Source organism: Bolinopsis microptera, chromosome 6 (genome assembly GCF_026151205.1).
Source record: "Bolinopsis microptera isolate Bmic1 chromosome 6, MBARI_Bmic_1.0, whole genome shotgun sequence".
NCBI lineage: Eukaryota > Metazoa > Ctenophora > Tentaculata > Lobata > Bolinopsidae > Bolinopsis > Bolinopsis microptera.
This window is the reverse complement of record NC_087077.1, coordinates 1886702-1912972: the sequence shown is the minus strand read 5'-3', so window position 1 is coordinate 1912972 and position 26271 is coordinate 1886702. Positions and strand designations below refer to the sequence as shown.

The following is a 26271-nucleotide window of genomic DNA, read 5'->3' as shown; positions in this document are numbered from 1 at the left end:
GTCAAAATCCTTCAACTCTCTGAAAAGTCTGAACCCATCTCAAACCACTCCCTCCAACTCACAGACAGATTTCCACACACAGAAATATCATCCAAACACAGTTTCTTCACTCACAAGTCCGTGTAAACCTGTATAACACATGCTCCGTTCCAATCTTTTACCAGATCCCCAGGTTGAAGATGCTAGTCCGTGGGCATCTCCAACTCCGTAGGAATATCAGCCGCGCCATATGAAGGAAAACTTGACTATAGCCTCGTTATTAGTGGCAGTTTTGAGCCAGGGCGAGAAGAGTACAGCCTAACAAAGCGCGAAGGTGAAGTGTACTCCCAGGTACCCCAACAATCCAATCCGGACCATGTGGTCCATCAATAGTCTTTCCTCCTGGAAGAGTATTTTAACCTCTCTTCCTTTGTCATTCCTCTGGAAATAGAGGAATAGTTACCTGAGATTGCTCATGTGCCAGGAGAAGGTTGGAGAGTTTGTCAGAACCACACTGACTGTATTGTCATCCACTTCACTCCTTTCTCCTTTAACATGTTCCAGCACTAATCCTGCCCAGTTTTTGTCGTATGTTGAAGTGTATGCAACAACTGCCCCAAACCTCGCTCCAGCCCACACAGCTGGAAACTTGTCCACCCCAATTCATCCTTGATTGTTTTACCGTTTCGTAGTAGCCAGGATGTATGCAGGGATCATGTCTGTGGAATGGCATTATATCCACATGCGGCACCAGAGAAATCAGAAGGATCTATGTACTCAGCATTAACTTTGAAAAGGAGGCACATTGGCAAGAGAGTCCTGCTTCATTTATCCCGTCGCATGTAGTATTGCACCAGTTCCATAATCTCCCAGATACGATCTCTTTGAAGCGTTAGTAAAAGAAAAAGAGCACCAGACAGTTGGGAAAAGGGGTGGGCTTCATGATTAGAACCCAGGCCCGTACATTGGAAGTCCAGGGAATAGGAAACTCCAAACCGCGTCCGAGTACTACGCCCCCATTCCACCGCTTTGACTCGGATCTCTTGACAAGACCTCAGTTAGGGTCAGCAATGTGGCGAGGATAGCAAATCCCAACATACAGTAAAAAAAAAATTAGAATAAAGTATTAGGTTCAATTCTTGCAACTACAAACAAAAATGAATTAAAGCACACCGATAACCTGCAGTAAGGTAACAGAAGGGGTAATGATTCTACATTTGGAAACAGAAAGAAAATCATAGTGATTAACATATTATCAAGATTTAAACATTAATTTTTATAATTTCATCGCCTCGTCTCTTTGGGAAAAAAATTAAAGTTTTATATTTCCTTTTAATATGCAGATTGCAGCATTTATGATCTAGTTTGATAAAAAATGTAACATCATTTTTATTGTTGAAATAAAATATACGGTAACCTGTTCCATGGCAAATAAATTGCACAACAGTAATCGATACGCGAATTGGTGTGTCGGGCAGGATCAGGACTGCAGCCACTCGAGTTTTAATCAATCAAATTAATTTTTACTGTGTAATCAAATTATTTTTCACTAATTTTTCAATAAATAAATCACACAGTAAAAAATAATTTGATGAATTAAAACTCGAGTGCTGCATCCTGATCCTGCCGACACCACCAATACCGTAACGATTACTGTGTGCAAATTCTTTGCCCATGGAAACAGGTACCCGTAAATTTTCTTCACAAATAAAGTGTGTACATTTTTATGCAAACTATGATCATAAATCTGCAATCTGCATATTAAAAAAGAAAAAAAAAAACTTTATTTTTTCCCAAAGAGACAACCGATGAAATTTATAAAATATAATGTTTAAATCTTGATAATAAGTTAATCACTACTGTTCTTTTCCTGTTTCCAAATGTAGAATCATTACCCCTTCTGACCTTACTGGCAGGTTATTCGAGTGCATTAATTCATTTTGTTTGAAGTTTGCAGAAATTGAACCCAAATACTTATTCTAATATTTTTTTTACAGTATGTTTGGATTTGCTATCACTCGCCACATGCTGACCCTAACAGAGTCATGTCAAAGATCCGAGTCAAAGCGGAGGGATTGGGGGCGTAGTACTCGGACGCAGTTGGGTTTCCTATTCCCCAGTACGTTCCCATTGAACGGAGCCTGCTGGTACTAAACATGAACCCACCCACTTCCAACTGTCCTTGTGCTCCTTTTTCTTTTACAAACCGCTATCAAAGAGATCGTTATCCTGGCAATTAATGAACTGGTGCAATACTAATGCCGACGGGATAAATGTAAGCAGACTCTCTGCCAATGTCCTCCATTCAAAGATAAAGCTGAGTACATAGATCCTTCTATATCTGCGGTGCCGCAAGTGATAATGCCATTCACAGCCACATGATCCCCTGCATACATCCTGCTACCTACGAACGGTAAAACAAATCAAGATGATCTGGAGAGGACAAGTTATCAGCTGTGAGGGCTCGGAGACAGTTTGGGGCAGTTTTGCCAATACACTCAACATAACGACAAAACTGGGCAGATTAGAGCTGAACATGTTAAAGTAGAAGAGTAAGTGGTAAGACAATACAGTCGGGGTTCTGAAAATAACAAACAAATCTCCAACCTTCTCCTGTCACATGACAATCTCAAACTATCCTCATTTCCAAGGAAAAAAAAGGAAGAGAAGGGTTAAATACTCTTCCCAGGGAGAAACTACGCGTATGCCCACAATGGTCCGGATACTGGAATGTTGGCAACCTGGGGGATTACACTTCAACCTCGCGCTTTGTTAAGGCTGCTACTCTTCTCGCCCTGGCTCCCAAAACCTGCACTACAAACGATGCTATAGTCCAAGTTTCCATCAACTGGCCGCGGCTGATATTCCCTACGGAGTTGTGGAGACTGCCCACTGACTAGCAATCTCACCTGGTGGACTCTGGTTAAAAATGGAAAGGAGAAGTGTCTACTACAGGTCTTACACGGACTTGTCCGGTGAAGAAACTGTGTTTGGAGATATTCTGGTGTGAAATCTGCTGTGAAGATGGAGGGATGTTTGAGGATGGTTTCAAGACATTTCAGATATTGAAGATTTACACTTTTTACTTGATAGACATTCCGAGCTGTAAACAATAATCAGTCGTTAAAAACATTTAGAGGATAGCTTAGGGATTCCTCTAGCTCTGGAATATTATAGTTTGATATCTCACTTTCTCGAAAAGAGATGTGTAAATATTTTAACACGTTAATCACACTCTTATCTGATCTCAAATTTGATTTAATCTTGATTTTGAACTAGTTAAATTTTCTAAAAACCATTTTTCATCGAGGAACATGTAGCATTTTTTAGATTTTTTTAGATACTACTGCTGATTTCAGCAATCAATTTTGTCGTTTTAAATCCAATGATCTTAAATTAAATTTTATGCTTGAATTTTATTGAACAACTTATCTTGATCTACATGCAGAGTCTAGCGTTGTACATATATCATAATACACTGTCATGAATACGTTAAACTTATTAGGATGAGCGCTCATACGGTCTGTTTGGACTGTAGAAGAGGTCATACTTTCATATACGACAAAGTAATGCAGTTTTCAAATATGTTGGGTGTGAGCGAGTAAATATGGGTTAATTCTATTGATTATTTTTAAGAAACTATTGTATTAAATACTATAGGAATACGTGAGGGCACTCCGAATAAACTCCTCACCTAATGCCGTAATGCGGGTTTTGACTCAGTGGTAAAAACTCCACCCTTTTTAACTGCGGCAATTATATCCGGCCGAAGGCCGGGATAGACTAATATTCGCCATAAACTATCTGACTGAAGTTTCATTTAGAAAAGTTAAATGTGTGATTTTTCACGTTTGCAAATCTTATTTCTCAATTTCCATTGCTTTGTGAAAGATAAAAAGCTGAGAACTGTTCACTACCAACATAAATGAACAAAAGATCGGACATATGGAGGCTAAATATTTCTTGTAGTTGAGTCACGGCCTACAATGATGGTACTCAGCGTGTATAGAAATTAAGTTAACATCTTGACAGACTTTGATTAAATTGCAATTTCCAGTTGGTAACTTGATTAAAATGGCTTACCAAAGGCACGAAAAAAGATAAAAAGAGCGCTGCAACGTACTCCACTCATTCGACGGTGAATTGTCTGAAGAGGTTCTACAGAAATTACACATCTTCCTCCAGCCTTAAGCTCAGCATTCGCAATAGGTGTCCTAATAGTGTTAACTCTGGTGGCACTTGCCACCGCTTGTGATGGAATTGTCCTCACCATAACGATGACGACTAGCCATTTACTGAAAGAAAGCAAGAGGTCCGTAAATGGCATGACTACAGTTTTTAAGTCGTAGTTCCGCCGATAAACCTTCGCAAATTTAAAGATCAACCTGAAGAAGATTGAGAAAGGAGACGAACACCCTGAACTTGTGGACACGACTTTTGATGTCTCCACTAAGACTCTGCGTGACGAGAAAATGAGGAGTGAAAGCCACCCTGGACATCATCAACCACTACAACTCATGTGGTCCTGGGACAGTGAAGACAGGAGACTGATTGTAAAGACCGGGCACCTTACTGGTGAATTACGGAATCACCATCAATCAGATGAAGAGGAACAGAATATAGGATATCACCACCACCTCATGGGTTCTCCTTCCCTTACGTCCAGGGGTGCAAGAACCCGACGAAGAATAAATATAAGCACTGTTTAAAGCAATCAGCCTAATTTAAAATTTTAATATCAACATATTAATTGCAACAGCTATTGTTTTAATATAATAGTAAATTTGAATTATCATCTCCAAAATCAAACTGATTCCAAGAATAATCGGTCGCTCGCATTTTCCTTCATTGACAATTTGTGTAGTGCCTTCAATGGATGCAGCAATCTCCGGTCTTAACAATTAAAAAAAATAATATAGTCCTTTCAAGTTGAAATATGTTTCTGATAACAATCATACAACAAAGCATAAAATAATAATAATATACAAAGTATTTATATCCCGCTCATATTAGCAACTAGAGTAACCAATAAATGGTACAGCTACTAATTATATAACATAATTTTCGTTTCTTAAGAGTCTGAATGAAGATAAAAATCCAATACAAAAAAACACTAGAGAACTAAGGTTCATGCATATTGCATAATATGCATGCAAAGTTATCACACCAAACCTTACTAGTCATCTACACAAAAATAAGTCCCATTTTTATCTGTATTTATCCAAAAATCAGATCCACGCTTGATGGTACTTTTTTGATCTTGGTGGCATATGGTCTTTGTTGTTGTTTATGCTTTCATATGGACTCTAGTAAACTGGTTTAGTCTACATAGTGGACCTTACAGAATTAGTAATACTGCAGGACTGGTGGACGCTACTGCCTAGTAGAGTGGTAGGATCTCCATATGTGAACTGCTAGTGCTACTGCTAGTAGAAGTAGTTGTATCGTAAGGGCAACAGTTTTGTTTCGGTTTACTTGCGTCTGCAAGGCAGACCACAATCATGACTAAAACAATCGACATTTTATCACCTGTAAATATTTTGTTATTAACAATCGCTTTTTAAGTACAACTGCAGATGGCAAGGTTTTTGTCAGGGGCATGGTTTTGTCCATCTCAGCTATTAAAATAAAATTAGCTACAACCATGCTATTAGTATTACCATTCAAGCAGTCTTAAAAGATAGTTCGGAAACTTCATTAAACGAGGAGACAGTTAATGATCTTTACACTTACATGTGCAACAGAACCATTAAATAAGTCGAGGCACAGATGGGAACACCAACTCCTGAGTGCTCATAAAGAATTATTTTTAAGTCATTTCTATTGCCAGTTCGAACACGATTATATCGTGCACTGGTTCCCACAAAATAATACATGCTTCGTATGAGGATCCGTTCAAATATAACTGAGACTGAGTCAGCCTAGGGCATAGGGGAGAGGTGCTTTTGAAAGCTGTTAATTTCATTATAATGCAAGCAAAGCGCAGTAACGTATCTGCTGCAGACGTTCTAGATAATTCTCTGCTGTAGAACCAAGCTACCAGCAGTAACAGTACAGTCGATGTTCAATAGTACATGTGTATGAACTAATGTTTATTATAACATTTGTTTGCTCTGGATCAATCCTTACTTTAGAACAGCCCCTCAGCTTGGAAGTAATATTGAATTGGTCATGCTTCAAGGCCGCCATACATTATACTATTTCTCGTGAATTATATGCACATAAAACTTGGATCACAGAGAAGCGATAATTTGCAGATTTTTTCCAGCAAGGAACCGAAGGTATAATGAGCACATATTCGAGTCAACCTCAGACAGGCGTGCGGGAATTTTTTAAAACAATAACAGTGGCACACTATATTTACACACTATATTGTATCATGCCACGAATCCATACGGTCCAAGCGGAACCGTCATATTATAACAAATATACGTTCGCTTCTTCGGCCGCAAATGTCCCTCCAGCAAGCTGTCAGAATTATCCACGCGGAAGCCCGAAGAAGCGAAGTATTATTGTTTTTTGGACAGCTGGCCCAAGTTCAAGCCTTAAATATTTGTATAATTGTTCGTGCTCAAGGAAACGTAACTAAAATGCGCCGCGTGGGTGCAAAATCGCACTTTTTACTTATTGTCCTAACTTTTCGTGTCATCAGCTTTAACCGTACTATGATCGTATAGTAAACGGTCGCCATTCAACAGGCAATGTGAACTGCTTCGTTAGAGTGGCTGAATTTGAGAAAGCGACCGTTCTACACAAATACTGGAAGTGTAGAAATAGAAATAGAATTTGATTCTGGTTGCAAAATTTGAGATTATGTCATATCTTGTTGTTATGGACCCCCATTACCTATGTCGAATTTATGATTTGAGATCACATCCATCATGTTACATGAGCCGATAAAAATGAAAAGTTAATCAATTGAAATATAATATGATACTATTACTAAGGTACGGACTTCAGTAACGTAAACCGACCAAAAATGTGTTAGGCTCATAATGTCAGGGTACATGGAATCATGGAAAACAATTGGTTATCAGGAATCCACTTCACTGCATTCTTTACCCACTTCGTTCTGCTGACGTAACATTGTTAGCCAAACATCCCTAAAACTTGACCCACAAGACATAAAGTTACTCACTAGACAAAATATAAATTTGATCTCTTGTAAAGATAGGAAATACATAATATTGCCTAAGCATCAGCTCAGTTAGTTGGGGGTTAATTTGTATTAAGTGACATCGAATCATGAAATTTGGAACCATGAGAACATTGATAATTGTTAAATCATTAATCTATACTATAACTTTATAACAAACCTACGAACTCAATAATAGGGACTCAACAGCTCATGGATAAAGGAAATATTCTACGAAGACAAATGGTGTTAGTGTAACTTTTATTGTTTCCATAGGTAGTTAACTAATATCTTAGAAATTGATTAAAATAACAATAAGAACATGCGACTCATAGTCAGCCTACTGTCTGTAACTAGAAAAAAAGTCTGCTAAGTTCTTGAGATTAAGTTTGTAAAGAAGCGAGAGCAAGATGCCCCGTAACAAGAATCTCAGGACCTTAAAAACTGGATACAAGTTTAAAGAATATCCAACAACCGTAAGGTATTTCGAGGGTGTATACATCCCAAAGGCCGATGGCGACTTCTCGCCCAGTTCATGGACGCCCTATTTCCCTGGTACAATCAAGGGAAATCTATTTGGCGAATCCTGCGAAGAGGATTTGGTTGTTCTCGAATGATATGTAGACCTCTCTAGTGCTGTGGTACGCACTCTCTTAACCCCCGTCTATGGACTCACAGTGGATTGAAGATGAAATGAAGTGCAAGTTAATGTGAGGAAGGTGGTACCATTCAGCATCATTTTTTTGGCTGGTGTAAAGTAGCTCTTAGTCAAGGATCGCCAAATAGATCTTCCCTTGAATGTTACCCAGAAATAGGGCTCCCTGAACTGGGCGAGAAGTCGCCATCGGCCTTTGGGATTTATACACCCTCGAAATACCTACGGTTGTCCCCTGGATATTCTACAAAACTGTATCCAGTTTTATCAGTCCCATAGAATCTCGTGTACACGGGCACTCTTGCTTCCTCGCCTTCTATACAAACTTATACCTCTCAGAACTTAGCATACTTATTTTCTAGTTACCAACAGTAGCAGACACATATTTAACTGTTCTTATGTTATTTTTTACTCAATTCTAAGATCATTAGCTTACACACCTATGGAAAGCAAGCAGTTACACCTAACACCATCATGTCTTCGTAAAATATTTCCTTAACCCTCATGAGCTGTTTGTGTCCCTATTATTGAGTTGCTAAGGTTGATTAATAAAATATAATATAGATTAGACTGATTTAAAACAATTGATCAATGTTCTCATGGTTCCAAATTTCATGATTCGATGTCCCTTAACAAATTAACCCCCAACTAACCTAGAGCTGATGCTTTAGCACATTTATTCTTTATTTCCTCATCTTTTACAAGAGGTCAAATTTTTTATATAATTCTAGTGGACAACTTTATGTCCTAGTGGTTCCAAGTTTAGGGAAGTTTTGGCTAACAATGTACGACCACAACAGTGGGTAAATAAATGCCATGAAATGGGATCCTTAAACCAATTGTTTTCCATGATTCACGCTACCCAGACATTAAGACCTAACACATTTTTGTCGATTACGTTACTGAAGATCCCGTACCTAGTAATAGTATCATATAATATTTATATTGATTACTATTCATTTTATCGCTCATTCACAAGATGATGTATCTCAAATCATAACATCCGACATAGGCTAATGGGACCCCATAACAACAAGATATGACATAAAACTCAAATTTTTGCCACAATCAACAATTCATTTCTATATCTACACTACCCATTCTTTGTGTAGAACGACGCATTCTCTCAAATTCACCACTCTAACGGAATCAGTCACATTGCCTGGTTTTGAAATGGCCGACCGATACAATACGATCATAGAACGATAAAGCTGAAGAACACGAAAAATGTTAGACAATAAGTAAAAAGTGCGATTTTTGCACCCACCGCGGCCGCATTACGATACGTTTCCTCTGAGCACGACCAAATTAATACAAATATTAAGGCTTGAACTGGCCAGCTGTCACAAAACAATAATACCTCGATTTTCGGGCTCCGCGTGATAATTCCTGAAGCTTGTTGAGAATTTGCGCCCGAAGAAGCGAACGTATTATTTGTTATAACTATTGACGGTTCCGCTTGAACCCTTCATGTGATACTGCGCTGATACAATATAGTGTGTAAATAAAGTGTGCCACTGTTATATTGTTTTTAAAACGTCCCGCAGCCAGTCTGAGGTGACTCGCATAGTGCTCATAATACCTTCGATCCTTGCGGGAAAAATCTTGCAAAATTAATCACAGCGCTCAGTGTCCCGAGTTTTAAGTTGCATATAATTCCCGAAATAGTTTATAAATGTATGGCGGCCCCGTGAAGCATACCAGTCAATGTACCTTCCAAGCTGAGGCTTCTGTCTCTAAAGTAGATTGATCCAAGAGCCAAACAAATGGTAAAACAATTATTACAAACACATGGTATATTGAAACATCGACAGTACTGCTTACTGCGGGCTAGCAATTGTCTACAGCAGAGATTATCTAGAACGTTGCATCAGATACGATATCGCTTTTCTTGCATATAATGGACAATACAGCTTTTCAAAAGCCACTCCCCCCACTATGCCCTAGCTTGACTCAGTCACCAATTTATATTGAACGATCCCTACATACGACCATGTATTATGTCCTGTGGAACCAGTTGCACGATTTAATCGTGTTCGAAACGGCAAATAAAATACATTAAAAGATAATTCTTCCTATGAGCACTCAGAGTTTGTGTCCCCTCAGTGCCTCGACATATTAATGGATCTGTTGCACCATGTGAACGTGATTAAAGATCATTAACTGCTCTCCTCGTTAAATGAAGTCTCGACAATTTACAGACTGCTCTGATGTAATACTAAAGCATTGTTGTAGCTAATTTTATTTAATGCTGACATGAAGACAACATGCCCCTGACAAACTTGCATCTGCATTGAAAACTATTAAAAAAGCGATTGATCAATAACAAACATATCTATCATATAAAAATGTCGATTGTTTTAGTCCTGAATGTGGTATGCCTGCAGCGCAAGTAACCAAACCGAAACAAAACCAGTTGGCCTAACAGATACACTACTTCTACTAGCAGTACACTAGCATCCCACCTATGGAGACTCTACCACTTCTACTAGCAGTACCGTCCACCACTCCTCAGTATACATTCATAAAGGTCCACCTATGTAGACTACAACCAGTTTCTACTAGCAGCCAACTATGAAAGCATAACACCCAAATGCACCCAAAAGCATCCAAAAAAGTACCCATCAAGCGAGGATTCTGACTTTTTTTGGATAAATACAGATTAAAAAGACTATATTTTGTAGATCAACTATTAAGTTTTGTGTATAACTTGCATGCATATTATGCAATATGCATGAACCTTTAGTCCTAGTGTTTTTATAGATATTGGATTTTATCTTCATATACAGACTCAAAAGAACGAAATTAAGATATTATAAATTAGTAGCTAGTACCATTCATGGTTACTAGTTGCTAATAAGGCGGATATAAATACTTTGTTATATTATTATTATTATATGCTTTGTCTGTATGATTCTGATATAAGAAAACAATATTTCAACTTGAAGGACTTTTATTATTTTTAATTGTTAAGCCCGAATTGCTGCATTCATTGAAGAGCAACTACCACAAATTGTCAATGAATGAAAAACGAGCGACGATATCATTCTGTGGAATCATTTTTGCATTTGAAAATGAAAATTCAAATTTATATTAAAATTAAAACAATAGCGTTGCAATTAAAATTTTGATATAAAAATTTTTAAATTAGACTGAATGCTTTAAACAGTGCTTATATTTACTCTCTTCCGTGTCTCTTGCACCCCGGACTCAGAAGAAGAACCCATATGGTGTTGTGATCATCCTCCATCCTTCTGTTCCTCGTCATCAGATGATGGTGATCTCCGTACTCACCAGGTAAGGTCCCGTCCTTACAACTCATCTCCTGACTTCAACAGTTCCCCCAGGACCACGATGAGTGTAGTGTGATGATGGTCCAAAGTTTCTTTCCACTCCCTCCATTCCTCGTCACGCAATCCCTTAGTGAACATCAAAGTCAGTGTCCACAAGTTTCAGGGTGTTCGTCTCCTTTCAACAATCTTCTACCAGGTTGACTTACGTTGCAAAAGGTTTATCGCGGCAACTAACGAACTAAAACTGTATCCTGCCATTTAACGGACCTTTGCTTTTCTTTCACGTAAAATGCTACTCGTCATCGTCATGGTTAGTCAATCTCCATCACAAGCGGGTGTCAAGTGCCACCAGAGTTAACACTAAAAACACCTCATTGCGAATGCGACTTTAAGGCTTGAGAAGAAAGATGTGTAATTACTGTACGACACTCTTCAGAACATTCACCGTCGAATGGATTGAGTGCCGTTCAGCGCTCTTTTAATCTTTTTCGTTCCTTGGTAAGCCATTTTAATCAAGTTAACCAACTTGAAATTGCAATTAATCAAGTCTGTCAGATGGTTAACTTAATTTTTTCTAACAACGCCTGACCCCCATCAATTGTAGCCCGTGACCCAACAACTAAGAAATATTTTACCTCCATATGTTCACGATCTTTTGTTCAATTATGATTGTAGTGAACATAATCTCAGCTTTATTTACACAAAGCAATGAAATTGAGAAATAGAATTAGCAAACGTGAAAAACATCACATTAAACTTTTTCTAAAATGAAACTTCCAGTCAGATATGATTTATGCGAATATTAGTCCTAACCCCCTTCGGCCGTATATATAATTGCCGCAGTTAAAAAGGTAGGAGTATTTACCCTCTGATCAAACCCGCATTAACGCATCGGGAGCAGTTCTATTCGGATTGCCCTCACGTATCCAATAAGTATCTTAAAACAAAGTATCTTATACAATAATCAATAAAAATTAACCTTATTTACTCCGCACACACCCACATATTTGAAAAACATGCATTACATTGTCTGTATGAAAGTATGAACCTCTTCTCTACAGTCCAAACAGACCGCTAGAGCGGATCTCCCCTAATAAGTTAAGTAATCATGACAAGTGTACTTATGATAATGACCAACGCTAGAACTCTGCAAGTAAATCAATATAAAGTTGTTCAATAAAATTCAAGCATAAATTTAATTTAAAAAATCATTGATTTAAAACGACAAATTGATTCCGCTGATATCAGCAGTCATACTACTAAAAAATTAAAAAATGCACACATGCTTCCTCGATGAAAAAGGTTAATAGAAAATTAACTAGTTCAAATCAAGATTATATCAAATTTGAGATCAAGTAAGAGTGTGATCAAGTGTAAAAATATTAACATCCTTTCGCGAAAGTAGATATAAAAATACAAACTATAATTATTCCAGAGCTAAGAAGTCCCAAAGCCTATCCCAAAGTTTAAAACGGACTGATTATTGTTTACAGCCGGAATGTCTATCAAGTAAAAACAGTGTCAAAAACCTTCAACCTCCTGAAATGTCTTGAACCCATCCTCAAACCTCCCCTCCATGCATCACAGCAGATTTCACACCAGAAATATCATCCAAACACAGTTTCTCACCGACAAGTCCCGTGTAAGACCTGTAGTAGACCATCTCCGATCCAATTCTTTACACCAAGTCCACCAGGTGAAGATTGCTAGGTCCCCAGTGGCCAGTCTCAACAACCTCCGTAGGGAATATCAGCCGCGGCCAAATGATGGAAAACTGGACTATAGCCTCGTTAATAGTGCAGGTTTTGGAGCCAGGGCGAGAAAGTAGCAGCCTTAACAAAGCGCGAAGTGAAGTGTAATCCCCAGGTAGCCCAACATTCAGATCCGGACCATTTGTGGGGCCATTACGAGTAGTCTTCACCCTGGGAAAGTAATTTAACCCTTCTCTTCTTTGCATTCTCTGGAAATTGAGATAAGTTCCTGAGATAGCTCCTGTGCCAGGAGAAGGTTGGAGAGTTTGTCCAGAACCCCGACTGTATTGTCATACCACATCACTCTTCTCCTTAACAGTCCAGCACTAATCTGCCACAGTTTTTGTCGTTTATGTTGAAGTGTATTGGCAACACTGCCCCAAACTCGCTCCAGCCCACACAGCTGGAAACTTGTCACTCTCCAGATCATCCTTTTTTGTTTTACCGTTTCGTAGTATCCATGATGTATGCAGGGATCATGGTCCTGTGTAATGTCAAAATAACACATCGGCACCAGAGAATCCAGAAGGATCTATGTACTCAGCATTAACTTGAAAAGGAGACATTGGCAGAGAGTCCAGCTTCATTTATCCCGCATGTAGTATTGCACCATTGCCATTAAATCTGCCCAGGATAACGATCTCTTTGAATCGTTAGTAAAAGAAAAAGGACACAGACGTTGGGAAGTGGGTGGGCTACATGTTTAGTACCACATGCTCCGTTAACAAGTTTAATCCAGGGGAATAGGAAACTCCAAACTCGCGTCCGAGTACTACGCCCCAATCCTCCGCTTTGAACTCGATCTCCTGACAGACTCATTAGTCAGTATGGTGGCAGAGATAGCAAATCCACAAACTGTAAAAAAAATAATTAGAAAAAGTCTAAGGGTTTTTCAAATCTTGCAACTACAAACAAAAATGAATTAAAGCACTCCGATAACCTCAGTATAGGTAGAGAAGGGGTAATGAATTCTACATTGGAACAGAAAGAAATCAGTAAAAAAAAAAAAGTGATTAACTTATTATCAAGATTTAAACATTATATTTATAATTTCATCGGCCTTCGTCTCTTTGGAACAAAATACAGTTATATATTTCCTTTTTTAATATGCAATTGCAGCATTTATGATCTAGTTTGCAAAAAAATGTACACACATATTATTGTGGAAATAAAATTATACGGGTAACCTGTTCCATGGGCAAATAATTGCACACAGTAATCGATAAACGCTTATTGGTGGTTTCGGTCAGGATCAGGACTGCAGCCACTCGAGTTTTAATCAATCAATATTTTTTACTGTGTAATCAAATTATTTTGTCACTATTTTTCTTTTAATAATAAATCACTACAGTAAAAAATAATTTGGATTGATTAAAACTCGAGTGCTGGCTGCAGTCCTATCCTGCCCACACCACCAAATACGCGTATCGATACTGTGTGCAAATTATTGCCCATGGAACAGGTTACCCTAAATTTATATTTCACAAATAAAATGTGTGTACTTTTTTATGCAAACTAAGATCATAAATGCTGCAATCTGCTATTAAAAAAGGAAATATAAAAACTTATTTTTTTCCCAAAAAGACGAAGGCCGATGAAATTATAAATATATGGTTAAATCTTGATAATAAGTTAATTCCCTACTGATTTCTTTCCTGTTCAAATGTAAATCATTTACCCCTTCTGTACCTTACTGCAGGTTATCGGAGTGCTTTAATTCATTTTTGTTTGTAGTTGCAAGAATAGAAAACCTAAAACTTTATCTAATAATTTTTTTTACAGTATGTTATTTGCTATCCCTCGCCACATTGCTGACCCTAACTAGTCATGTCAAGAGACCGAGTCAAAGCGGAGGATGGGGGCGTAGTACTGACGCAGTTTGGAGTTTCCTATCCCTGACTTCACATTTAACAGCCTGCTGTACTAAACAAGAAAGCCCACCCTCTTCCCACGTCCTGGTGCTCCTTTTTCTTTTACTAACCGCTTCAAAGAGATCGTTATCCTGGCAGATTTAAGGCAACTGGTGCAAAACTACATGCTACGGATAAATGAGCAGGACTCTCTGCCATGTCCTCCTTTCAAAGATAATCTGAGTACATATATCCTTCTGATATCTCTGGTGCCGCAAGTGATAAGGCATTCCCACAGACCATATCCCTGGCATACATCCTGGCTACCTACAACGGTAAAACAAATCAAGGATGATCTGGAGAGTGACAAGTCCAGCTGTTGGCTGGAGACAGTTTTGCAGGTTTCCAATACCTTCAACATAAACGACAAACTGGGCAGGAATTAGTGCAGAACATGTTAAATGGAGAAGGAGTGATGTGGTATGACAATATGTTCCGGGTTCTGACAAACTCTCCAACCTTCTCCTGGCACATGACAATCTCAGAACTATCCTCATTTCCAAGAATGACAAAGAAGAAGAAGGATAAAATACTCTTCCCAGGGAGAAGACTACTCGTATGGCCCAAAATGACCTGATCTGGAATGTTGGGGCTACCTGGATTACACTTCACCTTCGCGCTTTGTTAAGCTGCTACCTTCTCGCCTGGCTCCAAAACCTGTCCACTACTAACGAGGCTTAAAAATTAGTCCAAGTTTTTCCATCTATTGCCGCGGCTGATATTCCCTACGATGTGGAACCTGGCCCACTGGACCTAGCAATCTTCCCTGGTGGCTCTGGTTTAAAGATTTGGAACGAGATGTTACTACCTACAGTCTTACACGGACTTGTCGTGAAGAAACTGTTTTGTATGATATTTCGTGTGTCATCTGCTGTTGAAGAAGGAGGATGTTTTGAGGATGGGTTCAAGGACATTTCAGAGAGTTTTGAAGGATTTTGACACTTTTTTACTTGATAGACATTCCGACTGTAACAATAATCATCCGTTTAAAACATTTGGGATAGCTTAGGGATTCTCTAGCACTGGAATATTATAGTTTGATATCGTCACTTTCTCGAAAAGGAAGTTTAAATATTTTAACACTTTTATCAAACTCTTATCTTGATCTCAAATTTTGATTAATCTTGATTTTGAACTAGTTAATTTTCTAAAACCATTTTCCATCGAGGAAGCATGTGAGCATTTTTTTTAATTTTTTAGAGTACTGACTGCTGATTCAGACGAATCAATTTGTCGTTTAAATCCAATGATTTTTAAATTAAATATATGCTTGAATTTTATTGGAACTACTTAATCTTGATCTTACTTGCAGAGTCTAGCGTGGTACATAAATCATAATTACACTGTCATGAATACTTTAAACTTATTAGGGAGAGCGCTCAAAGCGGTCTGTTTGGACTGTAGAGAAGTTCAAACATTCAAACTACAATGTAATGCATGTTTTCAACTATGTTGGGTGGTGTGCGAGTAAATAAGGGTTAATTTTCAATTGATTATTTTTAAGATACATTGTTTAATATACTAATGGATACGTAGGGCACTCCGAATAGAACTGCTCACCTAATGCCTATGCGGTTTTGACAGCAGTGGGTAAATACTCGCTACCCTTTTTAACTGCGGCGACATTATATCCCGGCCGAAGCCGGTAGACCTAAATATTCGCAAAGTACTATTCTGACTGAAGTTCAATAAGTAAATTAAAATGTGTGATTTCACGTTTGCAAATCTTATTTTCTCAATTTCCATTGCTTTGGTGAAAATAAAAGCTGAGATACTGTTCCCCTACCAACATAAATTTGAACAAAAGATCGTGAACATAGAGGGCTAAATATTTCTTTGTAGTTGGGGTCACGGCCTACAAAATGATGGGGTACCTAGCGTGTTAGAAAATTAAGTTAACCATCTTGGACAGACTTATTAATTGCATTTCAAGTTGTGTTAACTTATTAAAATGGCTTACCAAAGGAACGAAAAAAAGATAAAAAGAGCGCTGCAAACGTACTCAACATCATTCGACGGTGAATTGTTCTGAAAGTGTCTTACAGCTAATTACACATCTTCCTTCTCAGCCCTTAAAGCTCAGCATTCGCATGAGGTGATCCTATTAGTTGTTAACTCTGGTGCACTTGCCACCGCTTGTGAAAGGATATTGTCCTCACCATTACGAAGGACGAGCTAGCCTTTACGTGAAGAAAAGCAATAGTCCGTAAATGCAGACTACAGTTTTAAGTTCGAAGTTGCCGCCGATAAAACTTTACTGCAAATGATAAGATCAACCTGAACAGATGTGAATGGAAAGACGAACACCTGAACTTGTGGACACTGACTTTGATGTCTCACTAAGGAACTCTCTGACAGGAAATTAGAGTGGAAACAACCCTGGACCATCATCACCCTAACACATGTGGTCCTGGGACAGTGAAGACCAGTGAGACTGATGTAAGGACCGGCACCTACCTGGTGAGATACGGAGATCATCCATCATCATGATACGAGGAACAGAAGATGGAGATGATCACCACCACCATACATGGTTCTTCTTCCTTGACGTCCAGGGGTTGCAAGAGACCCGACGAAGAGTAAATATAAGCACTGTTAAAGCATTCAGTCAAAATTAAAATTTTTTTAATATCACATATTTAATCAACAGCTATTGTTTTAATTAATAATATAAATTTGAATTATCATTCTCAAATGCAAAATTATACCAAGAATGAAATCGGTCGCTGCTTTTTTCCATTCATTGACAATTTGTGGTAGTGCTCTCAATGGATTGCGCAATCTCCCGTCTTAACAATTAAAAAAAATAATAATAGTCCTCAATTGAAATATGTTTCTTATAAACATATCATACCGACTAAGCATAATAATAATAATAATATAACAAAGTATTTACTATCCCCCCTCATATTATCATCTAATTAACCAAGAATGGTACTAGCTACTACTTAAAACATAAATTCTGTTCTTTTGAAGTCTGTAATGAAGAAACATCCAATACTATAAAACACTAGTGGACTAAAGGATCATGCATATTGCATAATAAGCACAAAGTTATCACACTCAAACTTACTAGTCATCTACAAAAATATCCAATATTTCTGTATTAAACCAAAAAATCATGATCCTCGCTTGAGGGTACATTTTTGGAGATGCTTTGGGTTGCATTTTGGTGCATTAATGCTTCATAGTTGACTGATAGTAGAACTGGTTTGTAGTCTACATAGGTGACCTTTTTCTGATATAATACTGCAGGAGCTGGTGACTCTAACTGCTAGTAGAAGTGTAGAGTCACCATAGGTGGACTGCTAGTGCTACTGCTAGTAAAGTAGTTGTATCTGTTAGGGCAACTGTTTTGTTCGTTACTTGCCAGCAAGGCAGACCACAATCAGGACTAAAACAACGACATTTTTATCACCTGATAATTATGTTTTGTTATTGATCAATCGACCTTTTTATAGTACAACTGCAATGGCAAGGTTGTCAGGGCATGGTTGTCTCATGCTCACTATTAAATAAAATTCTACAACAAATGCTATAGTATACAATTCAGACAGTCTGTAAAGATTGTCGAACTTCAATTTAACGAGAAGCATTAATGATCACTATCACGTTACATGGTGCAACAACCATTAAATATGTCGAGGCACTGAGGGGAACACCAACTCCTGAGTGCTCATAGGAAAATTATTTTTAAAGTCATTTCTATTGCCGTTCGAACACATTAAATCGTGCACAGGTTCCACAGAAAATAATACATGGCTCGTATGAAGGATTCGTTCATATATAACTGAGACTGATCGCCTAGGAGGCATAGGGGAATGGGCTTTGATAAGCTGTAATTGTCCATTATATGCAAGCAAAGCGCATATCGTATTCGCTGCAACGTTCTAGATAATTTCTCTGCTGTAGACAATGCTAGCCCACATAAGCAGGACTGTCGATGTTTCCAATATACCATGTGTTTTTACTAATGTTTATACATTTGTATGCACTTGATCAATCCTTACTTAGAGACAGGACGCCCAGCTTGGAAGGTAATATTGAATTGGTCCATGCGTCAAGGGCCGCCATACATATAACTATTTCCGGGAATTATATGCACTAAAACTCTGACACCTGAGGAGCTGAATCTTTTGCAATTTTTCCGCAGGAACCGAAGGTATTATGAACATATTGCGAGTCACCTTCCACTGGCTGGCGGAAAGTTTTTTTAAAACAAATAACATGCACACTATATTTACACACTAAATTGTATCAGCGCACGGTATCACATGACGTTCCAAGCGGAACCGTCAAATAGTTATAACAAATAATACGTTCGCTCTTCGGGCCGCAATATTCCCTCCAGCAAGCTGTCAGAATTATCACGCGGAGCCCGAAAAGCGAAGTATTATTGTTTTTGTGACAGCTGCCCATTCAAGCCTTATATTGTATTAATTGGTTCGTGCTCAGAGTAAAGTGTACGTAAAATGCTGCCGCGGTGGTGCAAAATCGCACTTTTTACTTATTTCTAACGTTTTCGTGTCATCAGCTTTATCCGTACTATGATCGTAAGTAAACGGTCCGCCATTGCAAAACAGGGAAATGTACTGCTTCCGTTAGAGTCTGAATATGAGAAAGCGAACGTCTACACAAATAAGAAGTGTAGATATAAAATAGAAGTTGGTTTGATTGTTTGCAAAATATGAGATTATGTCATATCTTGTTGTATTATGGACCCCCATTACCTATGTCGGATGTTATATTTGAGATCACATCACAGGACAGTACCGATAAAAATTGAATATTAATCGAATATAAATAAATATGATACTATTACATGACGGACTTATCAGAAACGTAAACCTACAAAAATGTGTTAGCTCATAATGTCAGGTGAAGAAACATGAATCTGGAAAACAATTGGTTTCATGAATCCACTTTCCTGGCATTTTCTTTACCCCTCGTCTGCTGACGAAACATTGTTACCAAAAACATCCCTAAAACTTGACCACAGACATAAAGTGACCACTAACATAATATAAATTTGACCTCTTGTACAGATAGGAAATAAAAGAAATGTGCTAAGCATCAGCTCAAGTTTAGTTGGGGATAATATGTTAAGTGACATCGAATCATGAAATATTGGAACATGAGAACATAGATCAATTGTTAAATCAGAATAAACAATATATAACTTATAACCAAACCTTAGCGGAACTCAATAATAGGACACAACAGCTTCAATGAGTAAAAAATAATTTCTACGAAAGACAAGATGGTGATATGTGTAACTTATAGTTTCCAAAGGTTATGTAAGCTAATTGTCTTAGAAATTGAGTAAAATAACAATAAGAAACATTCTACTCATGAGTCAGCCACTGTCTGGTAACTAGAAAAAAATCTGCAAGTTCTTGAATGTTAAGTTTATTAAAGAAAGGCGCGATCAAATGCCCCGGGTAACAAGAATCTCTGCACCTGTTAAGAACTTGATACAAGTTAGAAGAATATCCAGACAACCGTAGTGATTTCGTAGGTGTATACATCCCAAAGCGATGGCGACTTCTCGCCCAGTTCAGGACGCCCTATTTCCTGGTAACATCAAGAAGATCTATTTGCGATCCTGCGAAGAGATTTGTTGTCTCAATGATATGTAACCTCTTCTAGTGCTTGTCGTCACTCTCATAACCCGCCTCTATCTCCAATGGATTGAAGATGAATGGGAAGTGCAAGTTATGTAGGATAGATTGGTAACCATTCAGCACAATTTTGGCTGGGTGTAAAGAAGCTCTTAGTCAAAGGATCGCCAAAATAGATCAACCCTGAATTAACCCAGGGAAATAGGGCGGTCCTGAAACAGTGCAGAAGTCGCCATCGCCTTTGGATGTATACACCCTCGAAATACCTACGTTGTCTGATATTCTTCTAACTTGATCCATTTCTTAACAGTCCCAGAGATTCTTGTACCCGGCACTCTGCTCCTCGCCTTCTTTACAAACTTAACCGCTTCAATAACTTAGCTGCACTTATTTACTAGTTACCAACAGAAGCTGACTCATGAGTAGCATGTTCTTTTTTTATTTTTTACTCAGAGTCTAAGATCAGTACATACACTACCCATGAAAACAATAAGTTACACTAACACCATTTGTCTTCGTAGAAATATTTCCTTTAACCCTCATGAGCTGTGTTCCCTAATATTGAGTTCGCAGAAGTTTTTTTATAAAGTTAAAGAATAGTAGATTACTGATTATAACAATTGATCAATTTCTCATGTTCCAAAATTCATATTCGATGTCACCTTAACAAATTAACCCAACCAAACCTTTGAGCTGATGCTTTAGCACATCTTATTTATTTCCCTCATCTTACAAGAGGTCAAATTTATATTATGTCTAGTGGTCAACTTTATGGTTTCTAGTGTCAATTTAGGGATGTTTTTGGCTACCAATTGTACGTCCATAACGAGTGGGTAAAGAAATCCAGTGAAAGTGGATGACCTGAAACCAATTGTTTTCCATGATTCATCTACCCTTGAACATTATGAAGCCTAACACATTTTTGTCGGTTACGTTACTGAATCCGTACCTAGTAAAGGTATCATAATATAATTATATAGATAACTATACTCAATTTTATCGTCTCATGTCACATGATGATGTGATCTCAAATCATAACACCGACATAGCTATTAGGGGTCCATAACAACAAGAAATGACATAATCCGTCAATTTTGCCAACAATCAACAATTCAATTCTATATCTACACTTCCCATTATTGTGTAGAACGTCCGTTCTTTCCCTCAAATTCAGCAGTCAGCCACTCTAACGAACAGTCACATTGCCCCTGTTTTGAAATTGGCCGAACCGTTTTACTATAACCCGATCATAGTACGTATAAAGCTGACGACACGAACACGTTAGACAAAAGTAAAAATGCGATTTTGCACCCACCGCGGCAGCATTTACGTATACGTTTACTCTGACTCTGACCGAATTAAATAACAATATTTAAGGCTTGAACTGGCCATCTGTCACAAAACAATAATACCTCGCTTTCTTCGGCTCCGCGTGAATTCCTTACAGCTTGCTGGAGAGAATTTGCGCCCGAAGAAGCGAACGTATTATTTGTTTATAACTATTGACGTTCCGCGTGGAACCACATGTGATACGAGCGCAGGATACAATAATATTGTGTAAATATAGAGCCACTGTATTTTGTTTAAAAATTCCCGCCACAGCAGTCTGAGGTGACTCGCAATATGTGCACATAAAACCTTCGGTTCCTTGAGGTAAAATCTGCAAATTAACAGCTCTCAGTGTCCACGAGTTTAGTGCTTATAATTCCCGAAATAGGTATAAATGTATGGCGGCCCTTGAAAGCATGACCAATTCAATATTAAACCTTCCAAGCTGAGGGCGACTGTCTCAAAAGTAAGGATTGATCCAAGAGCAAACAAATGTATAAACATTAGTACAAACACATGGTATATTGAAACATTCGACAGTACTTGCATACTGCTGGGCTAGCATTTGACTACAGCAGAGAATTATCTAGTCGTTGCCAGTCAATACGATAAGCCTATGCTTGCATATGAATGAACAATTACAAGCTTTTCAAAAGCCGCACCCCCTATGCCCTATGGCTGACTCAGTCTCCAGTTATATTGAACGATCCCTCATACGACCATGAATTTTTCTTTTCTTGGAACCATTGCACGATTAAATCGTGTTCGAACGGCAAATAGAAATGACCATTTAAAAAAATTCTTCCTATGAGCACTCAGGATTGGTGTTCCTCAGTGCCCTCGACATATTTTAAAGGATCTGTTGGCACCATGTAACGTGATAAAGATCATTAACTGCTCTCCCACGATAAATTGAAGTCTCACAATCTTTACATACTCTCTAATTGTAATACTAATAGCATTTGTTTGTAGCTAATTTTATTTAATAGCAGAGCATGAGACAACCATGCCCCTGACAAACCTTGCCATCGCAGATGTACTATAAAAAAAGGCGATTGATCAATAACAAACATATCTATCAGGTTATAAAAATGTCGATTGTTTTAGTCCTATTGTGGTCTGCCAGCAGCGCAAGTAAACCGAAACAAAACAGTGCCCTAACAATACAACTATTCTACAGCAGCATCACTAGCAGTCCACCTATGGAGACTCCTACTCACTTCTACTAGCATTAGCATCCACCAGCTCCTGCATAATTACTATTCATAAAGTCCCACCTAGTTAAACTACAACCGTTTTCTACAAGCAGTCCACTATGAAGCATAAGCACCCAAAATGCACCCAAAAGCTCAAAAAAAGTAAAATAAGTAAAATAAAAAGGTAACCCATCAAGCGAGATCTGACTTTTTGGATAATACAGAAAAAAATACTAATTTTGTAGATGACTTATAGTTTGTGTGATAACTGTGCATGCATATTTATGCAATATGCATGAACCTTTTAGTCACTAGTGGTTTTATAGTATTGGATTTTATCTTCCAATACAGACACAAAAGAACGAATTATGTTATATAATTAGGTAGCTAGTACCAATCCTTTGTTTACTATTGCTTATATGACGGATATAAATACATTATAATTATTATTATTATATCTTTGTCTGTATGATCATTTATAAAGAAACATATTTCAACTTGAATGACTAATGTATTATTTTTTTTTAATATGTTAAGAACCGAGCTTGCTGCAATCCATTGAAGAGCACTATCACAAATGTCATGAATGGAAAAAGCTAGCGACCGATTTCATTCTTGGTAATCATTTTGCATTTGAGAAATGATAATTCAAATATAATATTATAATTAAAACAATAGCAGTTGCAATTAATAAGTTGATAAAAACAATTTTACATTAGACGGAAATGCCTTTAAACCGTGCTTAGATTTACTCTTCGTCGGGTCTCTGCACCCCTGACGTCAAGGAAGAAGAACTCCATGATGGTGGTGGAGCTCATCTCCATCCTTCTGTTCACGTCATCATGATGATGGTGATCTCCGATCTCACCAGTAGGTGCCCGGCTCCCTTAACAACTCAGTCTCCCTGTCTCACTGTTCCCAGGACCCACATGAGTGTAGTGGAGATAAGGTCCAGGTTGCCTATATTCCCTCCTCAAATTTCCTTCGTCACGCAGATTCCATAGGAGACAATCATAGTCAGTGTCACAAGTTTCAGGTGTTCGTGCTCCTGATCCACAATCTTCTTCAGTTGAACTTACTTTGCTAAAGGTTATCGGCGCCAACTAACGAACTTAAACTGTAGTCCTAGCCATTGTAGGCTGATACACACTTGCTTTTTCTTTCACGTAAATGGTGCTAGCTCGTCGATGCGTCATGTTGAGGACAATCTCCATCACAAGCGGGTGGCAAGTGCCACCAGAGTTAAATCACTAATAGACACTCTCATTGGCGAATGCTGAGCATTAAGCTGGAGAAAGATGTGTAAATAACATATAAGACACACCTTCAGAACAATTCACCGTCGAATGAGTTTGAGTACGTTGCAGCGCACTTTTTTATCTTTTTTTCGTTCCTTTGGTAAGCCATTTATAAATCATGGTAACCAACTGAAATTGCATTAATCAAGTTCTGTCAAGATGGTTTAACTTAATTTTCTACCAACGGACCCTTACCCCCCATCATTTGTAGCCCGTGGACCCAACTACAAAGAATAATAAGCCTCATATGTTTCACGATCTTTTTGTTCAAATTAGATGAAGGTGACAGTAACACAGCTTTATATTTTCACAAAGCAAGTGGAAATTGAGAATAAAGATTTGCAAACTGAAAAATCACACATTTAACTTTCGAAATGAAACGTTCAGCAGAATAGTTTTTATAATGCTAATATTAGTCTAACCAGGCCTTCGCCGGAAATACTTGCGCAGTTAAAAAGGTAGGGTGAGTATTTACCCACTGATTCAAAACCCGCATTACGGCATTAGTGAGCAGTTCTAATTCGAGTGCCCTCCCGTATCCAATAGTATCTTAAACAATAGTCTTCTTAAACAAAAATCAAAAGAAATAAACCCTTATTTACTCCGCACACACAACCCACATATTTGAAAACAGCTTACAATGTCGTATGAAATATGAACCTCCTCTCTACAGTCCAATCAGACCGCTAATGAGCGCGTCCACCCCTAATAAGTTTTAAAGTAATCATGACAGTGTAATTATGATATATGTACCAACGCTAGACTCTGCAAGTAAGATCAAGATAAAGATGTTTCATAAAATTCACATAAATTTAATTTATAATCATTGGATTTAAAAACGACAAATTGAATCCGCTGAAATCAGCAGTCAGTAACTCTAAAAAATTAAAAAATGCTCCACAATGCCTTCTCGATGAAAAATGGTTTTAGAAAATTAACCTAGTTCAAAATCAAGATTAAATCAAATTGAGATCAAGATAAGAGTGTGATAAAGTGGTAAAATATTTTAACCTCCTTTTCGAGAAGTGAGATTCAACTATAAGTATCCAGAGCTAGAGATCCCTAAGCTACCCAAATTTTTAAACGACTGATTATTGTTTACAGCTCGAATGTCTATCAAGTAAAACAGTGTCAAAATCCATCAACCTCCCTGAAATGTCCTTGAACCATCCTCAAACCTCCCCTCCATCTTCACAGCAATTTCACAACCAAAATATCATCCAAACCATGTTTCTAGCACCGTCATCCGTGTAAGACCTGTATAGAACACATCTCCGTTCCAAACTTTAACCAGAAGTCCACCAGTGAAATATGCTAGGTTTCCATGGCCAGCCTCAAACTCAAGTAGGGAATATCGCCGCGTGCCATATGATGGAAAACATGGACTATAGCCTCGTTTAGTAGTGGCCGGTTTTGGAGCCAGGGCAGAAGAGTAGCAACCTAACAAAGCGCGAAGGTGAAGTGTAATCCCCAGAGCCCAACATTCCAGATCCGGACCATTGTGGCCATAACGAGTATCTTCCTCCCTGGAAGAGTATTTTAACCCTTCTCTTCCTTTGTCCATTCTCAGGAAATGAGATAGTTCCTGAGATTGCTCCATGTGCCAGGAGAAGGTTGAGATTGTCAAACCCCCCGAATGAATTGACATACCACTTCACTCCTTCACCTTTACAGTTCCAGCACTAAATCCTCCCCAGTTTTGTCGTTTATGTGAAGTGATGGCAACACTGCCCAAACTCGTCCTCCAGCCCACACAGCTGGAAACTTGTCACTCTCCAGATCATCCCCTAGATTTGTTTTACCGTTCTTAGGTAGCCAGGATGTCTGCAGGGAACAAGGTCTGTGGAATGGCATTATCACATGCGGCACAAGATAACAAAGGATCTATGGACTCAGCATTATCCTTATGAAAAGGAGACATTGGCAAGAGTCCAGCTTCATTTATCCAGTCGCAAGTATATTGCACCATTTTGCCATTAAAAATCTGCCCGGGGGGATAAACGATCTCTTGAAGCGGTATAAAGAAAAAAGGAGCACCAGAACAGTTGGGAAGAGGTGGGGGCTTTCAGTTTAGTACCACAGGCACCGTTAACAATGTGGAAGT

At 38.2% G+C, this 26271-nt stretch overlaps 1 protein-coding gene across 1 annotated transcript in view; it reads right to left on the bottom strand.

The window, feature by feature from the left end:
* Positions 1–297: 297 nt before the first annotated feature.
* LOC134816888 (N-acetylglucosamine-1-phosphodiester alpha-N-acetylglucosaminidase-like) overlaps positions 298–26271 on the bottom strand; it is a 54848-nt gene continuing 28874 nt past the window's right edge. The window contains exon 2 of the mRNA XM_063825888.1: positions 298–420. Coding sequence (XP_063681958.1) covers positions 298–420 — 123 coding nt within the window. The remainder of the gene's footprint in view (positions 421–26271) is intronic.